The sequence below is a fragment of the Propithecus coquereli genome, unplaced genomic scaffold (assembly GCF_000956105.1).
Source record: "Propithecus coquereli isolate 6110/MARCELLA unplaced genomic scaffold, Pcoq_1.0 Scaffold12, whole genome shotgun sequence".
NCBI lineage: Eukaryota > Metazoa > Chordata > Mammalia > Primates > Indriidae > Propithecus > Propithecus coquereli.
The window spans coordinates 12,598,946-12,617,186 of NW_012136080.1; the positions used below are offsets into that span (position 1 = coordinate 12,598,946).

The 18,241-nt window shown below is 36.8% G+C and overlaps 1 protein-coding gene across 2 annotated transcripts in view; it reads left to right on the plus strand.

Annotated features, from left to right (window-relative positions):
• Positions 1 to 18,241, plus strand: part of PPP2R3A (protein phosphatase 2, regulatory subunit B'', alpha) — a 162,169-nt gene that overhangs the window by 121,981 nt on the left and 21,947 nt on the right. For both annotated transcript variants that reach the window (XM_012663597.1, XM_012663602.1), the window contains 3 exons: positions 12,844 to 13,019; positions 13,757 to 13,875; positions 15,965 to 16,071. In XM_012663597.1, the coding sequence (XP_012519051.1) occupies positions 12,844 to 13,019; positions 13,757 to 13,875; positions 15,965 to 16,071 (402 nt within the window). The remainder of the gene's footprint in view (positions 1 to 12,843; positions 13,020 to 13,756; positions 13,876 to 15,964; positions 16,072 to 18,241) is intronic.

The following is an 18,241-nucleotide window of genomic DNA, read 5'->3' on the forward strand; positions in this document are numbered from 1 at the left end:
AATTACAGGTGTGAGCCACCGCGCCTGGCCAGGATACATATTCTTTTGACATGTACGTGGAACATTCTCCAAGATAGGACATATGGTAGGCCATAAAACATTTAAATAAATAAAATTAATGAAATCATACAAAGCATTTTCTGTGATCACAATGGATTAGAATTTAAAATTAATAATAGAAATTTGGGAATTCACAAATATGTAGAAACAATAGTTTAAATGAGTCAAAGAAGAACATACAAATGAAATTAGAAATACTTTGAAATGGATAAAAATGAAGACTCAACATACCAAAACATTGAGATGAATGAAAATCAAAACACCAAATATACCAAATACCAAAACACCAATATACCAAACTTATGGGAGGTACTTAAAGCAGTGCTAGGGGAAATTTATAGCTGTAAACACATATATTAAACAAGAAGAAAGATCTCAAATCAATAACCCAAACTTCCACCTTAAGACACTAGGGCAAAAGAACAAATTAAGCATAGCAAACAGAAGGAAAGAATAAAGATTTGAACAGATAAATAAAATAGAAATAGGAAAACAATAGAATTTTTTTTTTTAGAGACAAGGTCCTGTTATGTTGCCCAGGCTGATCTCAAACTGCTGGCCTCAAGTGATCCTCCCGCTTCAGCCTCCCAAAGTGCTGGATTACAGGTGTGAGCCACCATACCTGGCCAAAAAAACAATAGAAAAAAATCAACTAAACCAAAAGTCGATTTCTTTGCAAAGATCAACAATATTGATAAGCCTCTAGCTAGACTAATCAAGGAAAATAAAAGAGAAGATTCAAGTTATTAAAATCAGGAATGAAAGAGAGGACATCACTGCCAATATTATAGGAACAAAAAGGATTATGATAGAAGTCTGTGAACAACTTTATGCTAACAAATTAGATAACTTAGACAACATAAACAAATTCCTGAAGAGAAACTATAGAACTGGCTCAAAAAGAAATAAAAAGTTCAAATAGGAAAAACAATACCAAGCTGAGAATGCTACTGAAGAATCCCACTGAAGAATGCTACCAAACATTTAAAGAAGAATTAATAACAACTCTTTACAAACTCTTCCAAGAAATAGAAGAGGAGGGAACACTTTCAAACTCATCTATGAGGCCAAATATCACCGGATACCAAAACCAGATAAAACATTATAATAAAACTACAAACCACTATCTCTTATGAATATAGGTGCAGAAATGCTCAACAAAATACAAGGAAGCTAAATTCAACAATATATAAAAGAGATTACATACCATGACCAAGTGAGACTTATCCCAGAGATGTAAGGTTGGTTTAACATCTTAAAAATCAATGTAGGGCTGGGCGCGGTGGCTCACGCCTGTAATCCTAGCTCTCTGGGAGGCCGAGGCGGGCGGATTGTTTGAGCTCAGGAGTTCGAAATCAGCCTGAGCAAGAGCGAGACCCCGTCTCTGCTAAAAATAGAAAGAAATTATCTGGACAACTAAAAATATATAGAGAAATTAGCTGGGCATGGTGGCGCATGCCTGTAGTCCTAGCTACTTGGGAGGCTGAGGCAGTAGGATCGCTTGAGCCCAGGAGTTTGAGGTTGCTGTGAGCTAGGCTGACGCCACGGCACTCACTCTAGCCCGGGCAAAAGAGTGAGACTCTGTCTCTCAAAAAAAAAAAAAAAAATCAATGTAATACACCATGTAAATAGAACAAAGGATAAAAACCATATAACCATCCCAGTAGTCTCAGAAAAAGCAGTTGAAAAAATCCAGCACTGCTTCTTGATAAAAAAACACTACACACACACACACACCACTTAACAAACTTACAAGGGAATGTCCTCAACCCCATAAAGGGTATCTGTGAAAAATCCACAACTAACAACTACTTAATGGTAAAGACTGAATGCTATCTTCTTAAGAGAAAAGACAAGGATGTCTGCTCTCATGGCTTCTATTCAGCATAGTACTAGAGGTTCTAGTCAGGACTATTAGGAAAGAAAATGAAATAAAAAACATCCAGACTGGAAAGGAAGACATAAAACTATCTATTTGAATATGATATTATCTTATATATCAGAAACCATAAGAAGAACTCAACTAAAAAACTGTTAGAACTTAGTAAAGGCTAAGTAAGGTTGTAGAATATACAAAAATCAATTCTATTTTTAATGCATTAATAATGAAAAATCCAAAGAATGAAATTAAGAAAATAATTCCAGTTATAATAGCAGCAAAAAGAATAAAATACCCAGGAATAATTTTAACAAAAATATAGAAACTATACTTTGAAAACTACAAAACATCGTTGAAAGAAATTAAAGAAGATCTAAATGAAATGAAGACATCCCATGTTCATGGATCCAAAGATTTAATATTGTTAAGTGGCAGTAATTCCCAAAGTGATCTACAGATTCAAAGCAATTCCTCAAAAAAATCCAGGTAGTTGCTATTTGGTTTTGTTGTTTGTTCGCTTGGGGTTTTTGGTTCCAAAAATGGAAATGCTAACTCTTGACACCAAAGGCATAAGTAACAAAAGAAAAAATGGATGACTTAATTAAAATTTAAAACTTTTGTGCTTCAAGACACTGTCAAAAGATTGCTGACTAGAGATATCACTTGCCAGATGGTCCTGGAAGGAAGGAAGGGCTTCAGATAAAGGAGAAGGAGGGATGGGCACAGCTTAGGTGTAGTTGGGAGGAAAAAGTGCCAGAGCCTCCTGGGGACTTCACAGAAAGAAGTTGTGAAGCAGAACAGGAAGGGGGTCAGGGGAAGATTATCAGCAAAGATCAACCCAGGAGAACCTCAGAGCCCAGCGAAGGGGTAGGTGGGGGTTTCGTTTCTCCTCCCCACACACCTTTGGTAATCAGCAGGTTTCCAAGTTGCTTGGAAGCTTTTACACCCTCATGAACCCAAGCTTCTTGAAAATAAAGCATCAGGCTTTCGGCCCCTTGAAAGTCCCCTCACCCCCCATGACCAAAGCCCGGAGTGGAGAAAGCAGTCGCCATACCACTTCTCTGCCCATAGCATCCCTTTGAACACTTTAGGGAGCTCCAGTCCTAAAGTCTTGGTTCAATCTGCCCTCCTGGCTGCAGTGGGTGGGGGAGGGGCAGGGGAGGAAAAGAGTCGGAATGGAAGAGAGTTGGCACGCTGGCTCCTTTGGTCCCTCTCCCTAGAAGGAAGCCTGGATGGAATGTGCAAGCTTTGTGATCACACAAGTTTTCCAGGGCCCCCTGCAGTCTGACCAGGCTTTGGGAAATGTCTGTGTGGAAACAGGTGATGCAAAAGGGCTGGACGCACACAGACTCAACATGAAATGATGGCACAAAATATTCCATGCAAATGGAAATCAAAAGAGAGCAGGTGTAGCCATTCGCCTATCAGATAAAACTGACTTTAAGCCCAACAAAGGTAAAGAAAGACAAAGAAGGTCATTATATAATGATAAAGGGAGCAATTCACCAAGAAAACATAACAATCCTAAATATATATGTGCCTAACACAGGAGCTCCCAGATACATAAAGCAAATTTTATTAGAGCTAAGCAAAGAAATAAATAGTACCACTGTAATTTCCAGGGATCTCAACACTCCACTGTCAGAGCTGGACATATTATCAAAGCAGAAAATAAATAAACAGTGGACTTAAACTGGACTCTAAATAAAACGGACCTAATAGACATTTACAGAACAGTCTACCCCAAAACTACTGGATATACATTCTCATCAGCACATGGGACATTCTCCAAGATTGATCATATCTTAGGCTACAAAACATGTATCAACAAATTCAAAAAAATTGAAATCATACCATGTATCTTCTCCAACCACAGCAGAATAAAACTGGAGATCAATTACAAGAGAAACACTCAAACCTACACAAAGTCATGGAAATTAACATGCTGCTGAATGATTATTTTGGCCAAGAATGAAATTAAGATGGAAATCAAAAAATTCTTTGAACTGAACAACAAAGGGGGCACAAGGTATCAAAATCTATAAGACTCAGCAAAAGCATTCCTCAGGGGAAAATTCATAGCCTTAAGCACCTACATCAAAAAAGACAGAAAGATCACAAACTAACAACCTAATGTTACATATTAAGGAACTAGAAAAGGAAGAGCAAACCAAACCCAAAGCCAGAAGAAAAGAAATAATGAAGGTCAGAGCAGAACTAAATGAAGTGGAAAACAGAAACTAATACAAAGGATCAATGAAACAAAATGTTGGATCTTTGAAAAGATAAGCCAAATCAACAGATCTCTTGCTAGATTAACCGGGAATGAAAAGAAAGGACCCAAATAAGGTCAATCAGAAATGAAAAAGGAGACATTACAACTGATACTACTGAAATACAAAACATCATCCATGAATACTGTAAAAATCTCTATATACGAAACTAGAAAACGTAGAGGAAATGGACAATTCCTGAAAACACACAACCTCCCAAGTCTCACTCAGGAAGAAACAGAACTCCTGAAAAGACAAATAACAAGCAGTGAGATCAAAGCAGTAATGGAAAACCTTCCAACAAATAAAGCCCTGGACGAAATGGGTTCACAGCCAAATTCTACCAGACCTACAAAGAAGAGCTGGTACCCATACTACAGAAATTATTCCATAATATTGAGAAGGAGGGAATGCTCCTCAACTCATTCTGTCAAGCCAGTATGACCGTGATACCAAAGCTAGGAAAGGACACAACAAAAAAAAGAAAACAACAGACCAATATCCCTTACGGATATAGAGGCCAAAATCCTCAATAAAATACTAGCAAATCGAATTCAACAAAACATCAAAAAAAAAAAAAACAAAAAAACAACACCATGACTAAGTGGGCTTCTTTCCAAGGATGTAAGATGGTTCAACATATGTAAATCAATAAGTGTGATTCACCACATAAACAGAAGCAAAAACAAAGACTATATGATCATCTCAACAGATGCAGAAAAAGTGCTCGACACAATCCAGCACCCTTTCATGACAAAAACCCTCAACAAACTAGGTACAGAAGGAACATATCTCAAAATTATAATAGCCATATTTGTCAGACACACACCTAAATTCATGCTGAATGGAGAAAAGTTGAAAACATCCCCCCTAAGAACTAGAACAACACAAGGGTGCTCACTGTCACCACTTCTATTCAACATGGTACTGGAAGTTCTAGCCAGAGCAGTCGGGCAAGAGAAAGAAGTAAAGAGTATCCAAATAGGGAAAAAGGAAGTCAAACTATGGCTTTTCGCTGGCAATATGACCTTGTATCTAGAAAACCCCCAAAGACTCCACAACACACTCCTGGAATTGATAAATACATTCAGCAAAGTCTCAGGTTACAAAATCAATGTACATAAATCAGTAGCATTTCTATATCCTAATAGCAGTCATGCTGAGAGTCATATCAAAGACTCAATGTCATTCACAGTAGCTACAAAGAAAGTGAACTACCTGGGATATACTTAACCAAGAAGGTGAAAGATCTCTACAAGAAGAACTACAAAACACTGAGGAAGGAAATCATAGAGATTAGTAAACAAATGGAAAAACATGTGTTCATGGATCAGTACAATCAGTACTGTTAAAATGTCCATACTACCCAATGTGATTTACAGATTTAATACAATCCCCATTAAAATACCAATGTCATACTTCAAAGTTCTAAAAAAATAAGTCTATACTTCATTTGGATCTGGAAAACAGTCCGAATAGCCAAAACAATCTTAAGCAAAAAGAACAAATCTGGAGGCATCACATTAACAGACTTCAGACTATACTACAAGGCTATAATAACCAAAATAGCATGGTATTGGTACAAAGATAGAGACATAGACCAATGGAACAGAATAGAGAACCCAGGTATAAAACCATCTACCTACAGCCAACTGATCTTTAACGAAGGAGACAACAATGCACACTGGGGAAAAGAAACCCTATTGAATAAATGGTGCTGGGAAAATTGGATAGCCACATGCAGAAGAATGAAATAGGACCCCTATCTCTCACCATTCACAAAAATTAATTCAAGATGGATAAAAGACTTAAATGTAAGGCATGAAACCATAAAAATTCTAGAAGAAAATATAGGAAAAACACTTCTAGATATTGGCATAGGCGAAGAATTTATGACTAAGACCCCAATGGCAACTACAGCAACAACAATAATAAATAAATGGGATTTTATTAAACTAAAAAGCTTCTGCACAGCTAAGGAAATAGTCAACAGATCAAATAGACAACCTGCAGAATGGGAGAAAATATTTGCAAACTATACATCTGATAAAGGGATAATATCCATAATCTACAAAGAACTCAAGCAAATCTGCAAGAAAGAAAAAGAAACAAAAAACCCCATTAAAAAGTGGGCAAAAGACATGAACAGAAGCTTTTCAAAAAAGGATAGACAAATGGCCAAAAAACATATGAAAAAATGCTCAGCATCACTAATCATCAGGGAAGTGCAAATTAAAACCACCATGAAATACCACCTTACCCTTGTTAGAATGGCTTTTATTGAAATATCCAAAACAATAGATGCTGGCATGGATGCAGAGAGAAAAGAACACTTATACGCTGTTGGTGAGACTGCAAATTAGTACAACCTGTATGGAAAACAGTGTGGAGAATCCTCAAAGAACTAAAAGTAGACCTACCATTCAATCCAGCAATCCCACTACTGGATATCTACCTGAAGGAAAAGAAGTCTTTTTGTCAAAAAGACACCTGTACTTGAATGTTTATTACAGCACAGTTCACAATTGCAAAGGTGTGGAATCAAACTAAGTGACCATCAATTCATGAGGGGATTAATAAAACGTGCTACACATAGTACTACTCAGCCTTAAAAATGGATGAATTAATGCCATTTGCAACAATTTGGATGAAACTGGAGACCATTCTGCTAAGTGAAGCATCTAAAGAATGGAAAAACAAACACCACATGTACTTACTATTAAATTGGAACTATCCGATGAGCACACATGTGCACAGAGGGAAATAAAACTCTGGAAATCAAGCTGCGGGGAGGGAGCAAAAACCTACCTAAAGGATACAGTGAACACTATTTGGGTGATGGGCACACTTATAGCCATGACTGAAGCATTACAAAAGCAATCTATGTAACTAAAACCATTTGTAACCCCTTAATATTTTGAAATTTAAAAAAAGACACTATCAAGAAAGTAAAGACAACCCACAGCATGGGAAAAGATATTTGTAGATGATATATCTGATAAGGGATTTGTATCTAGAATATATAAACAACATTTACAACTTAAAGACTGCCCAATTTAAAAAATGGACAAAGACCAGCCTGAGCAACAGTGAGACCCCATCTCTACTAAAAATAGAAAGAAATTAGCTGGACAACTAAAAATATATAGAAAAAATTAGCCGGGCATGGTGGTGCATGCCTGTAGTCCCAGCTACTTGGGAGGCTGAGGCAGGAGGATGGCTTGAGCCCAGGAGTTTGAGGTTGCTGTGAGCTAGGCTGATGCCACAGCACTCTAGCCTGGGCAACAGAGTAAGACTGTGTCTCAAAAAAATAAAATAAAATAAAATAAATTAATGAAAAGAAAGAAAGAATCTATACAGATGCTTCTCCACTTATATTCTGATAAACCTATCATAAGTTGAAAATATGCCAAAAATGCATTTTGATTCCTAAACATGATAGCTTAGCCTTCCCTACCTTAAACATGCTCAGAGCACTTAGCTTACAGTTGGATAAAATTATCTAATACAAAGCCTATTTTATAATAAAGAATTGAATATCTCACATAATTTATGGAATACTGTACTGAAAGTGAAAAACAGAATGGTTGTTGTCGGTACTCGAAGTCTATTTTCTATTGAATGCATATTGCTTTTGCACCAAAATGAAGTCAGAAACCATAAGTCAAGGTCCATCTGTACAATCAAAGTCAAAGTCTTATTTAAGAAAATGTAATAGGCACTACTTTGCAGAAATCAAGATTCTGACTTATGGAAGACATGGATGGAAAATGAGTTTCATGAAAAAAATAATACACTGACTAAAATTTGCTGAGTCCTGTATAAAATACCATGTACAAAATTAGGATCTTGAGTCTTTCCTATGCCTGGTCCTGGCAGGGGAAGATATGGAAGGTATCTTTGAATAGATTGATTTTTGTGGACAAGCTCTTGCAAACCCTCTTTTGGTATGTCCTTCAGTGACCTGCGACCTCCAACCCCGGGGCCACGGCCCGTGGCCTGTTAGGAAACAGCCACACATTACCGCCTGAGCTCCTCACCACCACCCACCCCAACCCACCTCCCTGGTCTGTGGAAAAATTGTCTTCCATGAAACTGGTCTCTGGTGCCAAAAGGGTTGGGGACTGCTGCTAATCCTTCTGTCCTTATTTTTATCACATTCTGCTTCTACAGTCAAGTCACCTGGCTAGGTGTCATCTCCAGCAACTATTTCATTCAGCTTTGTTATGCCTGAAGGCACTAGGCCAGTGCCTTTTAAGGTATTAGGTACTAATATATGTATTATGAATATGCAATGAAATATACATTTAGTTATTCCCTAAGCAATAATGGAGTTTCCTACAACTTTCTTCTTGGATAGCTTATAGGAGTTTATATTAAAGATAAGAAAACACTGGTCCACAACTTAATTTCATCCAGTCTAAGAACAAGGGCAAGAAGTAATCTGGTTTATGTCTACAGTTTTACAATTTGTCATTAATGCTTTATGCTTTGAAAAACCAAAAATTGGTGGTAAATATAGCAAAAATTTAACACTGGTTCTCTCCGGATAGTTATTCCTTTTGTGTGCTTTTCTGTTTTCCACTTGTGCTACAATGTGGTCATTACTTTAGGTTCTGAGAAGATAAGTTACCTTCATAAGAAAAAAAATAGAATATCTTCATTGGAAAAAACTTTAGAGAGTATTCAGTACTTCCAGTAAGAAAATTCCCTCTGAACATGTCCTACATATGTTTAACCATCTATTTAGCCCTTGCTTCTAAACTTTTCAGGCACCGATAACTATCCACTGAGGCAGCCTGTTTCATTTTTCTAGGTCTATGACTAAAAACATCTCTCTTTTGTATGTTGATCCTTATGCTCTCTAATATTCACAGATTTACATCTCATTTATCTACCACCTCTTTCCGATTTCGAGGCTGCTATCTTTGGCAAATATTCAAGCAATGTATCTATCTCTTTGCAGTCTAGCTTTCTTCCTCTCTTACGAGCTATTACAAAGAACGGAAGTGTTTTGCTTTACCTTTACTAATTGTATAGACTCAAAAGAGTCTTAGTTCTTAATTGAATATGCAAGTGGCTAACATACTTGAGGTTATATTTCTCAGTAAAATAAGTTGCCTTTCACTTCATTCCTATTGTCAAAATCAAGGTTTTGACAGGTCCCTGTCAAAATCAAGGTTTACTTTCTTCCTTTTGGCCTAATTTTGGTTCTCTTAAGATAAGTAATAAGGAATTTCAAGACACCAGGAGCTCTTAGAGACCAAAGGACAGTCCATTGCTCCTTTTGTACTAAAACAATTATTACTAAAAAAAAGAGAAAAATGACATAATGGTATAACCACTAGATAGTATTCCATTTATTGCAGCCCTCTGCTTATGAGATCTATCTCTTCCAGGTTTTTCCCACAATGAGAGATTGTTTCAAAGTGCTGCCCCTTTTATAATTATGGGAGTAGATAAGTTATGATGGGACCCCACCACGGCCAAACTATTACCTTACTCTCATTGGACCTAGTCAACGTCCTTTCTGTTCTTTAATGGTAACATTAAATATCAAGCTGGTACAATTTTTAAAATATATTTCTTAAAAGAACTTTTTAAGTATCACTTGTTCAATTTGTTAGAATGATGCAATTTTTATCTTCTTAGGAAAGGTACAGACAGATCTTAGGGTGACTTAATTGAAAACAGTTAATAGTCACAACTTAGTTATTTTCACCTTTCTCTCCCCAAAAGAGATTTTTAGAAACCATTAAATGTGTGGTGGTTCTTAATATGGCTTCAGGCTTACAAATGGGAATTTGACCAAAGGTCTCCTAGAATCTTCTCTTGATAAGTTTTACTTCACCATGAATTTATGTCTCTAGAAAAATATTATTCCCTATTACCAATTAATACTGTTGGCTTCATATTCTGTTATTAATTGATGACACAGCTATAGATGCTACTCTTAAGTGACAGTGCTATATGATAAAGTGGCCATAATAAAGAGTGAATAGGTTTCTGAGTGAAGATAGCAACTTAACCACACTTAGTAATTTTCATTCCTCTTGAAACCCCACTAAAATGCCAGTAAAGAGATTTTTTTAAGGAATAAACCCACGATAATAAAGGAAATAGTAGAAGAGATTTTTTTAAAAAGAGGTTTAGAAACTGGAAAACAAATAAACTTAGCAGACTACCTAAATCCTAAGCCAGCAGAGGAAAAAAACAAGAAGCAACCAGATATACCCAGCAAAACTTCTACACATTCAGGACTCAGGGGTACCAGGAACCTTGGAAGTAGGGGTAATGTGAAGGTAAAGCCAAAAACACAGGAGAGTTTGCAGAAAATTTGTTTAAAGAAACAGTCTCTAGATCATGTCCTCTACCCTGGCATAAAACTGGTGCTTTATTCCCTGGAAAGTATAAAATAGAGACCCTGTCTACTGGGGAGAGTGAGCATTGTTGAAGGTATGGATGCCATATTGAAAACAGATTAAATTAGTACATGCATACTAAATGCTGGATGTCCAGTCTTCATTCCTCACCCAACTTACAGTCAGCTTGCCCTGATCCTCCAACTAGAAGATGTTTTTCCAGGGAATCTGACCAGCCCAAGAATAAAGACCTAAAGATTTGATATTGTGTTATCCCCAAGGAAGGAACCCAGTCAGATCATTTTACAGTAAAGCTCAGAGTCAACAATCCCACAGATAGAACTTCTAATCAGCTTTTTAGCACCTATTCTTAAATATGAACAGAAAATAAAGCATCACTAGATACCTGAGTAAAGCCTCACATAAAAGACAGAGACCAAAACAAATGGGTGGGGGCTGGGGGATAGGTAACCTAGATGAACCAGAGACTTTGCAGGGAAAAGAAAACTTTTAACAACAACAAAAAAGAAAAATGGTGATTAATATCTCAGAGATATGAGAAGAAATTACATTCACATAACATGAACAAAATAGTACTTTTTATACAAGGAACATTCAGGAAACTAAAAAAAAAAAAAATTTTATACAAGGAACATTCAGGAAACTAAAAAAAAAAAAAACTCTGGGAAATCAAAACTATGATAGCAGAAATAAAAAACAGAATGTTTAGAAGGTAAAGCTAAGTAAACCTCACAGAAAGAACAATTTTTAAAAAGATGAAGTGGTAGAAAATAGAGATAAGATATGAAAATTGGAGAACCAGGCCAAAAAGTCTAATATAACTAGAAATTGAAATATGATACAAGCCACATATGTAATTTTAAAATTTAGCCATAATGAAAAAGTAAAAAGAAATATGTAAAATTAGTTTCAGTTATCTATCTTACCCTATCTAAAATGTTATCATTGCAACATGTAATATAAAATATTGATAAGATGTTTACATTCTTTTTTTCATACTACGTCTTCAAAATCTGCAGTTAGAAACCATCTCAAATTAGACTAGCCACATCTGAAATGCTCAAAAGCCACATGTGGCTACCATATTGGACAATACAGATCTGAATAACAGGAGTTCTAAAAAAGGAGAATTAGTGAGGAGGAAGAGGGCAGGCAAAAAATAAAATAATTTAAGAAAATTTCCAAGGACTCAAGGTTACTAGTTTCCAAACTGAATAGATTCTCAGAAAGCACAGCCAAATAGATGAGTTGGATCCAGACCAAGGCACTTCATCATGATATTTCAAACCACCAGAGACTCAGAGAAACCTCTGCAGGCTTCAAAGAGAAAAAAACAGGTTACAGTCAAAGGATCAGATCTCAACATGGCTTTAGATTTCTCTGCAACACTGGATAGATAGAAGAAAATGTATCGATGCCTTTAAAAATCTGAAAGAAAAGCACCACCAACCTTTAATTCTGTAACTAGCCAAAATACCAACCAAGTTAGAGAGTAAAAAAAGGTACTTTCAGAAAGATCCAAGATCTCAAAAAATTTACCTGCCATGCTCTCTTTTCAAGAAGCTACTAGCTAATGTGCTGCATCAAACAAGGAAGTAAAAAAAGAATGAGGAACATGTGAGATACAAGAAATAGGAGAAAGGAATCCTTAGATGAAACTGTGAACTAAGCCTAGAGACCTAGCAGTTCAGATTAGAGCAGGTCAGAGGAACCACAGTAAAATTTATCAAGAACATACAATTGGTAGCATACTTGATGGGACTGAGTATGGATTTAGACAACTGGCAGAGATTTGAGAGTTGAACTATTAACAAATACGTGGAAAACTAAGTAAATACAAGATAAAAGAAAAATAAAATTATAAACAACTCTGAATGTTGAACAATTTATATTAAGAGGATGGGAAAGGCATGTAGTGTTGGGAAATGGTAAAGATCTAAAACCTCATCTTTCATAGTGTAAAATTAATACAGTTATTAAAACAGAAATATAAGAAAGTAACAGACATGTTATCTGAAAATATGAAGATGAAAAGAAAAATAATCAGTTGTTAAACATGGTTGCTTCTGGGATGGTAAAATAAAGGGAAGAAGGAGTCTGCCATTTTCTCTAACAAACTTGGTAAAACTATGTCTAAGTCATATACATGTATGTAACTCTTATTTAAAAAGAAACAGGGGCAGTAGTAAATCTGGGCAAATAAAAGATCTTTACCAGGCCCATGATAATGAGTGTCCTTATCTCCTAGCATTGAGTATTGGTTCCGCTGCATGGACGTGGATGGAGATGGTGTACTCTCCATGTACGAGCTGGAGTACTTCTACGAGGAGCAGTGTGAACGGATGGAGGCCATGGGCATTGAGCCCTTGCCATTCCATGATTTACTGTGCCAGATGCTTGACTTGGTGAAGCCAGCCAGCGATGGTGAGACAGAGTAAAGGGACATTTGCACTGTTCACCTGTGTAGTAACAAAGTGGGGCACGTAATTCTAGATCGCCCTAAATGATCTACTTTCCAGAGTCTTCCATGCAAGCCTCCCAAGTACAGAAGTATTTAAAGTTTCTCCTTGACTATTAATGTAGAACTGGCAATTGATGGCAAATCCACCGTTTAACAAATAGGATTTTTCTCTGGGCGTGGTATGCCTGCAGTCCCAGCTACGTGGGAGCCTGAGGCAGGAGTTCAAGACTGTAGTGCACTATGATTGCACCATGAATGCACCTGTGAATAGCTACTTCACTCCAGCCTGGGCAACATAACTAGACCTAATTTCTTAAAAAAAAAAAGAAACAAACAAAAAAATAGGATTTTTTCCATAGAGACAGAAAGCAGATTAGTGGTTGCCAGGAGCTTGGGGGTGAGGGGAAATAAAGAGAGGACTACTTGATGGGTACAGAGTTTCCTTTTGGGGTGATGATAATGTTATGGAACCAGATAGTGGTGGTGATGGTTGTATAACATTGTGAGTGTACCAGAAGCTATGCACTTTAAAATGGTTAAAATGGTGAATTTTATGTTATGTGAATTTTACCTTAACTTAAAAAAAGAAATGGGATTTTTATAATAAAATAAACATATACATATACTTTTAGACTTTAAGGATTTTTTTCTCTTTCCAAAACAGCTCTTGATGAAATGTACCGGATTTGTTTTTATGTAGGCAAAATAACCCTAAGAGATCTGAAGAGGTGCAGAATGGCTCACATCTTCTATGACACTTTCTTTAATCTGGAGAAATACTTAGACCATGAACAGAGAGATCCCTTTGCAGTCCAGAAGGTACCAGTATAATTTTAACTTCTATTTGAGGATTGCAGTATCAGGGCTGTGTGCTTCATATTAATATTAAAATGGTCTCTAGGCTGGGCGCAGTGTCTCCTGACTATAATTTCAGCACCGTGGGAGGCCAAGGCGGGAGAATCACTTGAGGTCAGGAGTTTAAGACCAGCCTGGGCAACATAGCAAGATCCCATCTCTACAAAAAATGAGATAAATTAGCCAGGCATGGTGGTACACACCTGTAGTCCCAGCTACTCAGGAGGCTGAGGCAGGAGGATCACTTGGGCCCAGGAGTTTGAGGCTACAGTGAGCTATAATCATTCCTTTGCACCCCAGCCTGGGTAACAGAGTGAGACTCTGTCTCTAAAAAAATAAATAAATAAATGCATGTAGGAATCTCAGTATTTAAAGAAGTAATGTTTAAAACATTTCATCAAATACTGAAAATAGAGGAAAAAAGACCTAGAGCACATCTCTCCCCACAGCTAATCTTCAAGTTTCGGTAACCCACATCTGCCTAAGCACTTTCCACATTAGAAACCAGTTACAAAAAGTATTTTTTAAAAAAATGTGTTCTCCTGACTTTTAAAAATGTATCAATAGGCATATTTGTATTAAAAACTATATTGACCTTGATTTAATTATACCATTCAGTTACAAGGAATCCATGGTAAATAGCTTTCCCCATCATAATGAAAACTAGAAGCTCTCTGTGATAGATAGCTCTCGTATAATATACCACTTTTTCAAGTATTAATGATTGCTGTGCAAGGCTATCAGTTTTGAATGTCATTCTGCCTCTGAATAAAGATGAGCACCCTTCACCATACACAAAAACCATGAACCCTCAGAAAACCCTGGACATATGATCCATGTCCAGAAACCATAAACAGAGTACCACCATTTGCTTTTACCATCCCTCTGTTTAAGAAATAAAAATTAATTATGTTGATAGAAAAGGACTGTTTCGATAGTGACTGTACAACTACAGGCAGCTTTTGTAGTCTTCTTTTCTTCTACATGTTCCTTAACTGTTTGACCCAAATAGTAAGAATATCATATCACCTTCTAAAAACAAATACTCTGCAGCTGATCTCAGAACATATCAAGGTATGTCATTGGTGGCCTAACGTCAATATTATATATCACTGAATTTAACATGCCCCATTATTTTACATTCCTCTAAGCAATAAAACCCCAAAACATTGCTAATTTTAAGTCTAAGATGCATGGCAATTTCAGAAATGTTAAAAGGGTGGAGAGGGTATTAAAATGGATTAAATGTAGTAATTAACACACTGTATATTCAATATTTAGGTACTTAACATTTTTCTAGGCATAACTGACCCTGGGCCCTAAGACGATACTAACTCATTTTCCGTTTGGAAAGACATTTTACCTGGAACGTATAATCTAAGGCATTGTAGAAGGGAAAGAAAATGTATTAGTTTTTTCCCCCTTCATTTCTAATTTTTACTTTTATAAGAGATGGCAATTATTGACATTTGTTCTGATCTGCGAAGAATGTTATTAGTCAGAAAGTGCTCAATAAATTCCAGGCAATGTGTTGAAGAGATACTGGGAATATGGAGATGACGACACAAGAGCAAAAGACGGCAACCAAAGCATCTACAATAGAGAGAAGGAAGTGATTTGGGAAAGAAGGGCTGTTTCGTGGAAGATATCACAGATGACATGGTATCTAAGCTAGCTTTTAAAGAGACAGTAAAATTTGCTGGAGAACCAGGGGTATGGGGAAGGTACATTTCAGGTGGGCATATGCAAACCACAAGTCACTCCAGACAGCTGCTGTGCAAAGTGCCAGGGGAGAGAGGACTGGAGAAAGGTCTCTAAATACAAGGCTAAAGAATCTAGGCCTAAAAAATCTAGCTGCTAAATGTTATAATTTTGTGATTTGAGGTATAAAAATCACCTTGGGAGTGTTACCTTAACACTTGTTTTAACATGTTGAAATGAAACACTTTTCAGATAGGTTTTCTTCAGCAGTATACAACATATGTGATGATCTATCTCCAGTTCTTTGTCTTTGATTATTTTTATTTCCTGTGGTTGCCCTCTTTCCAATCAGGATGTTGAAAACGAGGGGCCTGAGCCCTCTGACTGGGACCGGTTTGCTGCTGAGGAGTATGAGACTCTTGTTGCAGAGGAATCCGCACAAGCGCAGTTCCAAGAAGGGTGAGTGAGTCTCCCTTTGTCTTATAGAACTTTTTAACAGGGATGCCGATGTCAAGGATATTAAAACCACCTGAAAAAAATCCCTTTCTATTTTTTCCATTTTTGAGTAGCATAAAAATATGATTTTTTAACCAACTTTAGTTAAATGAGTATTTTCCCCAGCAGTCTTCTTTTCTCTAATTTCCTGACAAAGTCTTCTCATGCCCCATTTCCTTTAATGGAGTTGTACTTTTCACTGGAAACCAAGATCACTGAGCAGTCATCACTGCTATTTTAGTGGTATCAATAAATCCTGTAGCTAGAGGAGGAGACTAAAGGAACTGAAGCTCCTTTAAATAATAAAAATGATCATGTTTAAAGCAAATCTTTATCATACATGGTTTTGTGCATTCAACTCAGTACAGGAAGTAACTTCTACCTATAATTAATACTAGTCAGGGCATAATTCCATAAAGGGACCATGTTAAGAAATTAAATTATCCAGGAATTTGACTGCTTGGATTTCAGTAACTCTATAATTTGCTGACTTTTTTCACCATCTTCTAGTGACTTTTTCAGCAATTCCTCTAATTTCTTCCTTAGTCATTGTTTCTCTAAGGCTTATCATTAATGTAATGCATTTTTTGAATAGGCAGTATGCATATGATGTAATATTCAAAGAAACAAAAAGAATAGTAAGAAGTTTCCTACTGTCCCATTCTCCCCAGAGGCAACCAGTATTATCATGTTCTTATATACCCTTCCAAAGACTCTTACTCCATATATATGGAAATACATATACATTCTTTTGTTATTTCCTTTTTTCTTACACAAATGGCAGCATATATTTATTGTTTGATACCTTGATTTTTCCATACTTAACAGTGTATTAGAGATTATTCCATAGATGTGTCTAATGAATGATAGTTTTTTACAGATGCATAATGTTCCACTGCATAGTTATATCATTATTTTACAGTCCTGTGGTGATGGATATTATTATTTCTAATATTTCACTAGTAGAAATTATAATGTTGCAATGAATCATCTTATATATAAGACAAATTCCTAGAAGTGTAGCAAACAACATACTCAAACTAGGTATCTAAAAAGAGTTTGCAAAGATGTAAGAGTTTCACAGAAACAGAAATGATGCAGACACCCAGAACTGGCAACAGTAGGGAGCCATTTTCATCTGTAGGCCTAAAGGGACAAGGAGATGAAACCATCACCAGAACCCAAAGACAATAGCTATATGAAGAGGGTCACCTGACAGGACCTGTGACCTTCAATAACGGGATGTAGCCAACCAGTGGCAACTCAGCTGAGAGGGAGCTGCTAGAATAAATACCCAACTTCATTCTATTCATAACCTTCAGTATCCTGCTAGTGTCTCACATTGACTTCAAATCAGAAATCAGAAGAAAAGGGAGCTCAATGATGTGGTCTATTTAGGTCAGCCTCCTGGGGCACAGCCTAGGGGAAGAGTAGATCTGGAGGGATAAACAGAAAATATTCAGCCCAGCCCAACAGATGATGTCGGATAGTCCTCTATGTATTATAGATTGTACCATTTTGTACCTGTACCATTAAGTCTTTAATATCTTTTTTGAGAGTGCTGAATAAGCCATCACCAAACCACTTTCTTTTTTTTTCCCCTGGGAGATAGGGTCTCACTCTGTCCCCCCAGGCTAGAATACAGTGGCATCATCATAGCTCACTACAACCTCAAACTCCTGGGCTCAAGCAATCCTCCTGCCTCAACCTCTGGTGTAGAGCTGGGACTACAGGTGCACACCACCACTCCCAGCTAATTTTTCTATCTTTTTGTAGAGACAGGGTCTCTCTCTTGCACAGGCTGGTCTCCAACTCCTGGCCTTAAGCAGTCTTCCTGCCTCAGCCTCCCAAAGTGCTAGGATTATAGGTGTAAGCCACGACACCTGGCCCACTTTCTTTAATCTAGAGATTGCTTTAATCTGCTTAGCCACAAACGTGGGGTATCATTTTTATGACAATGACCTAGAAACCCTAAAAATCATTCATTATGCATTGAGTATCTTAAGCATAACTTCCTCAGAAGACAAGACAGGAAAATGGATTCATAAGCATTATTTAAAGTTTCTTGGCATTGAGTTTCCATGCTAGGAATTAGGGTTTGTTTACTGATCTTATGAAGCCACACTGCTATAGT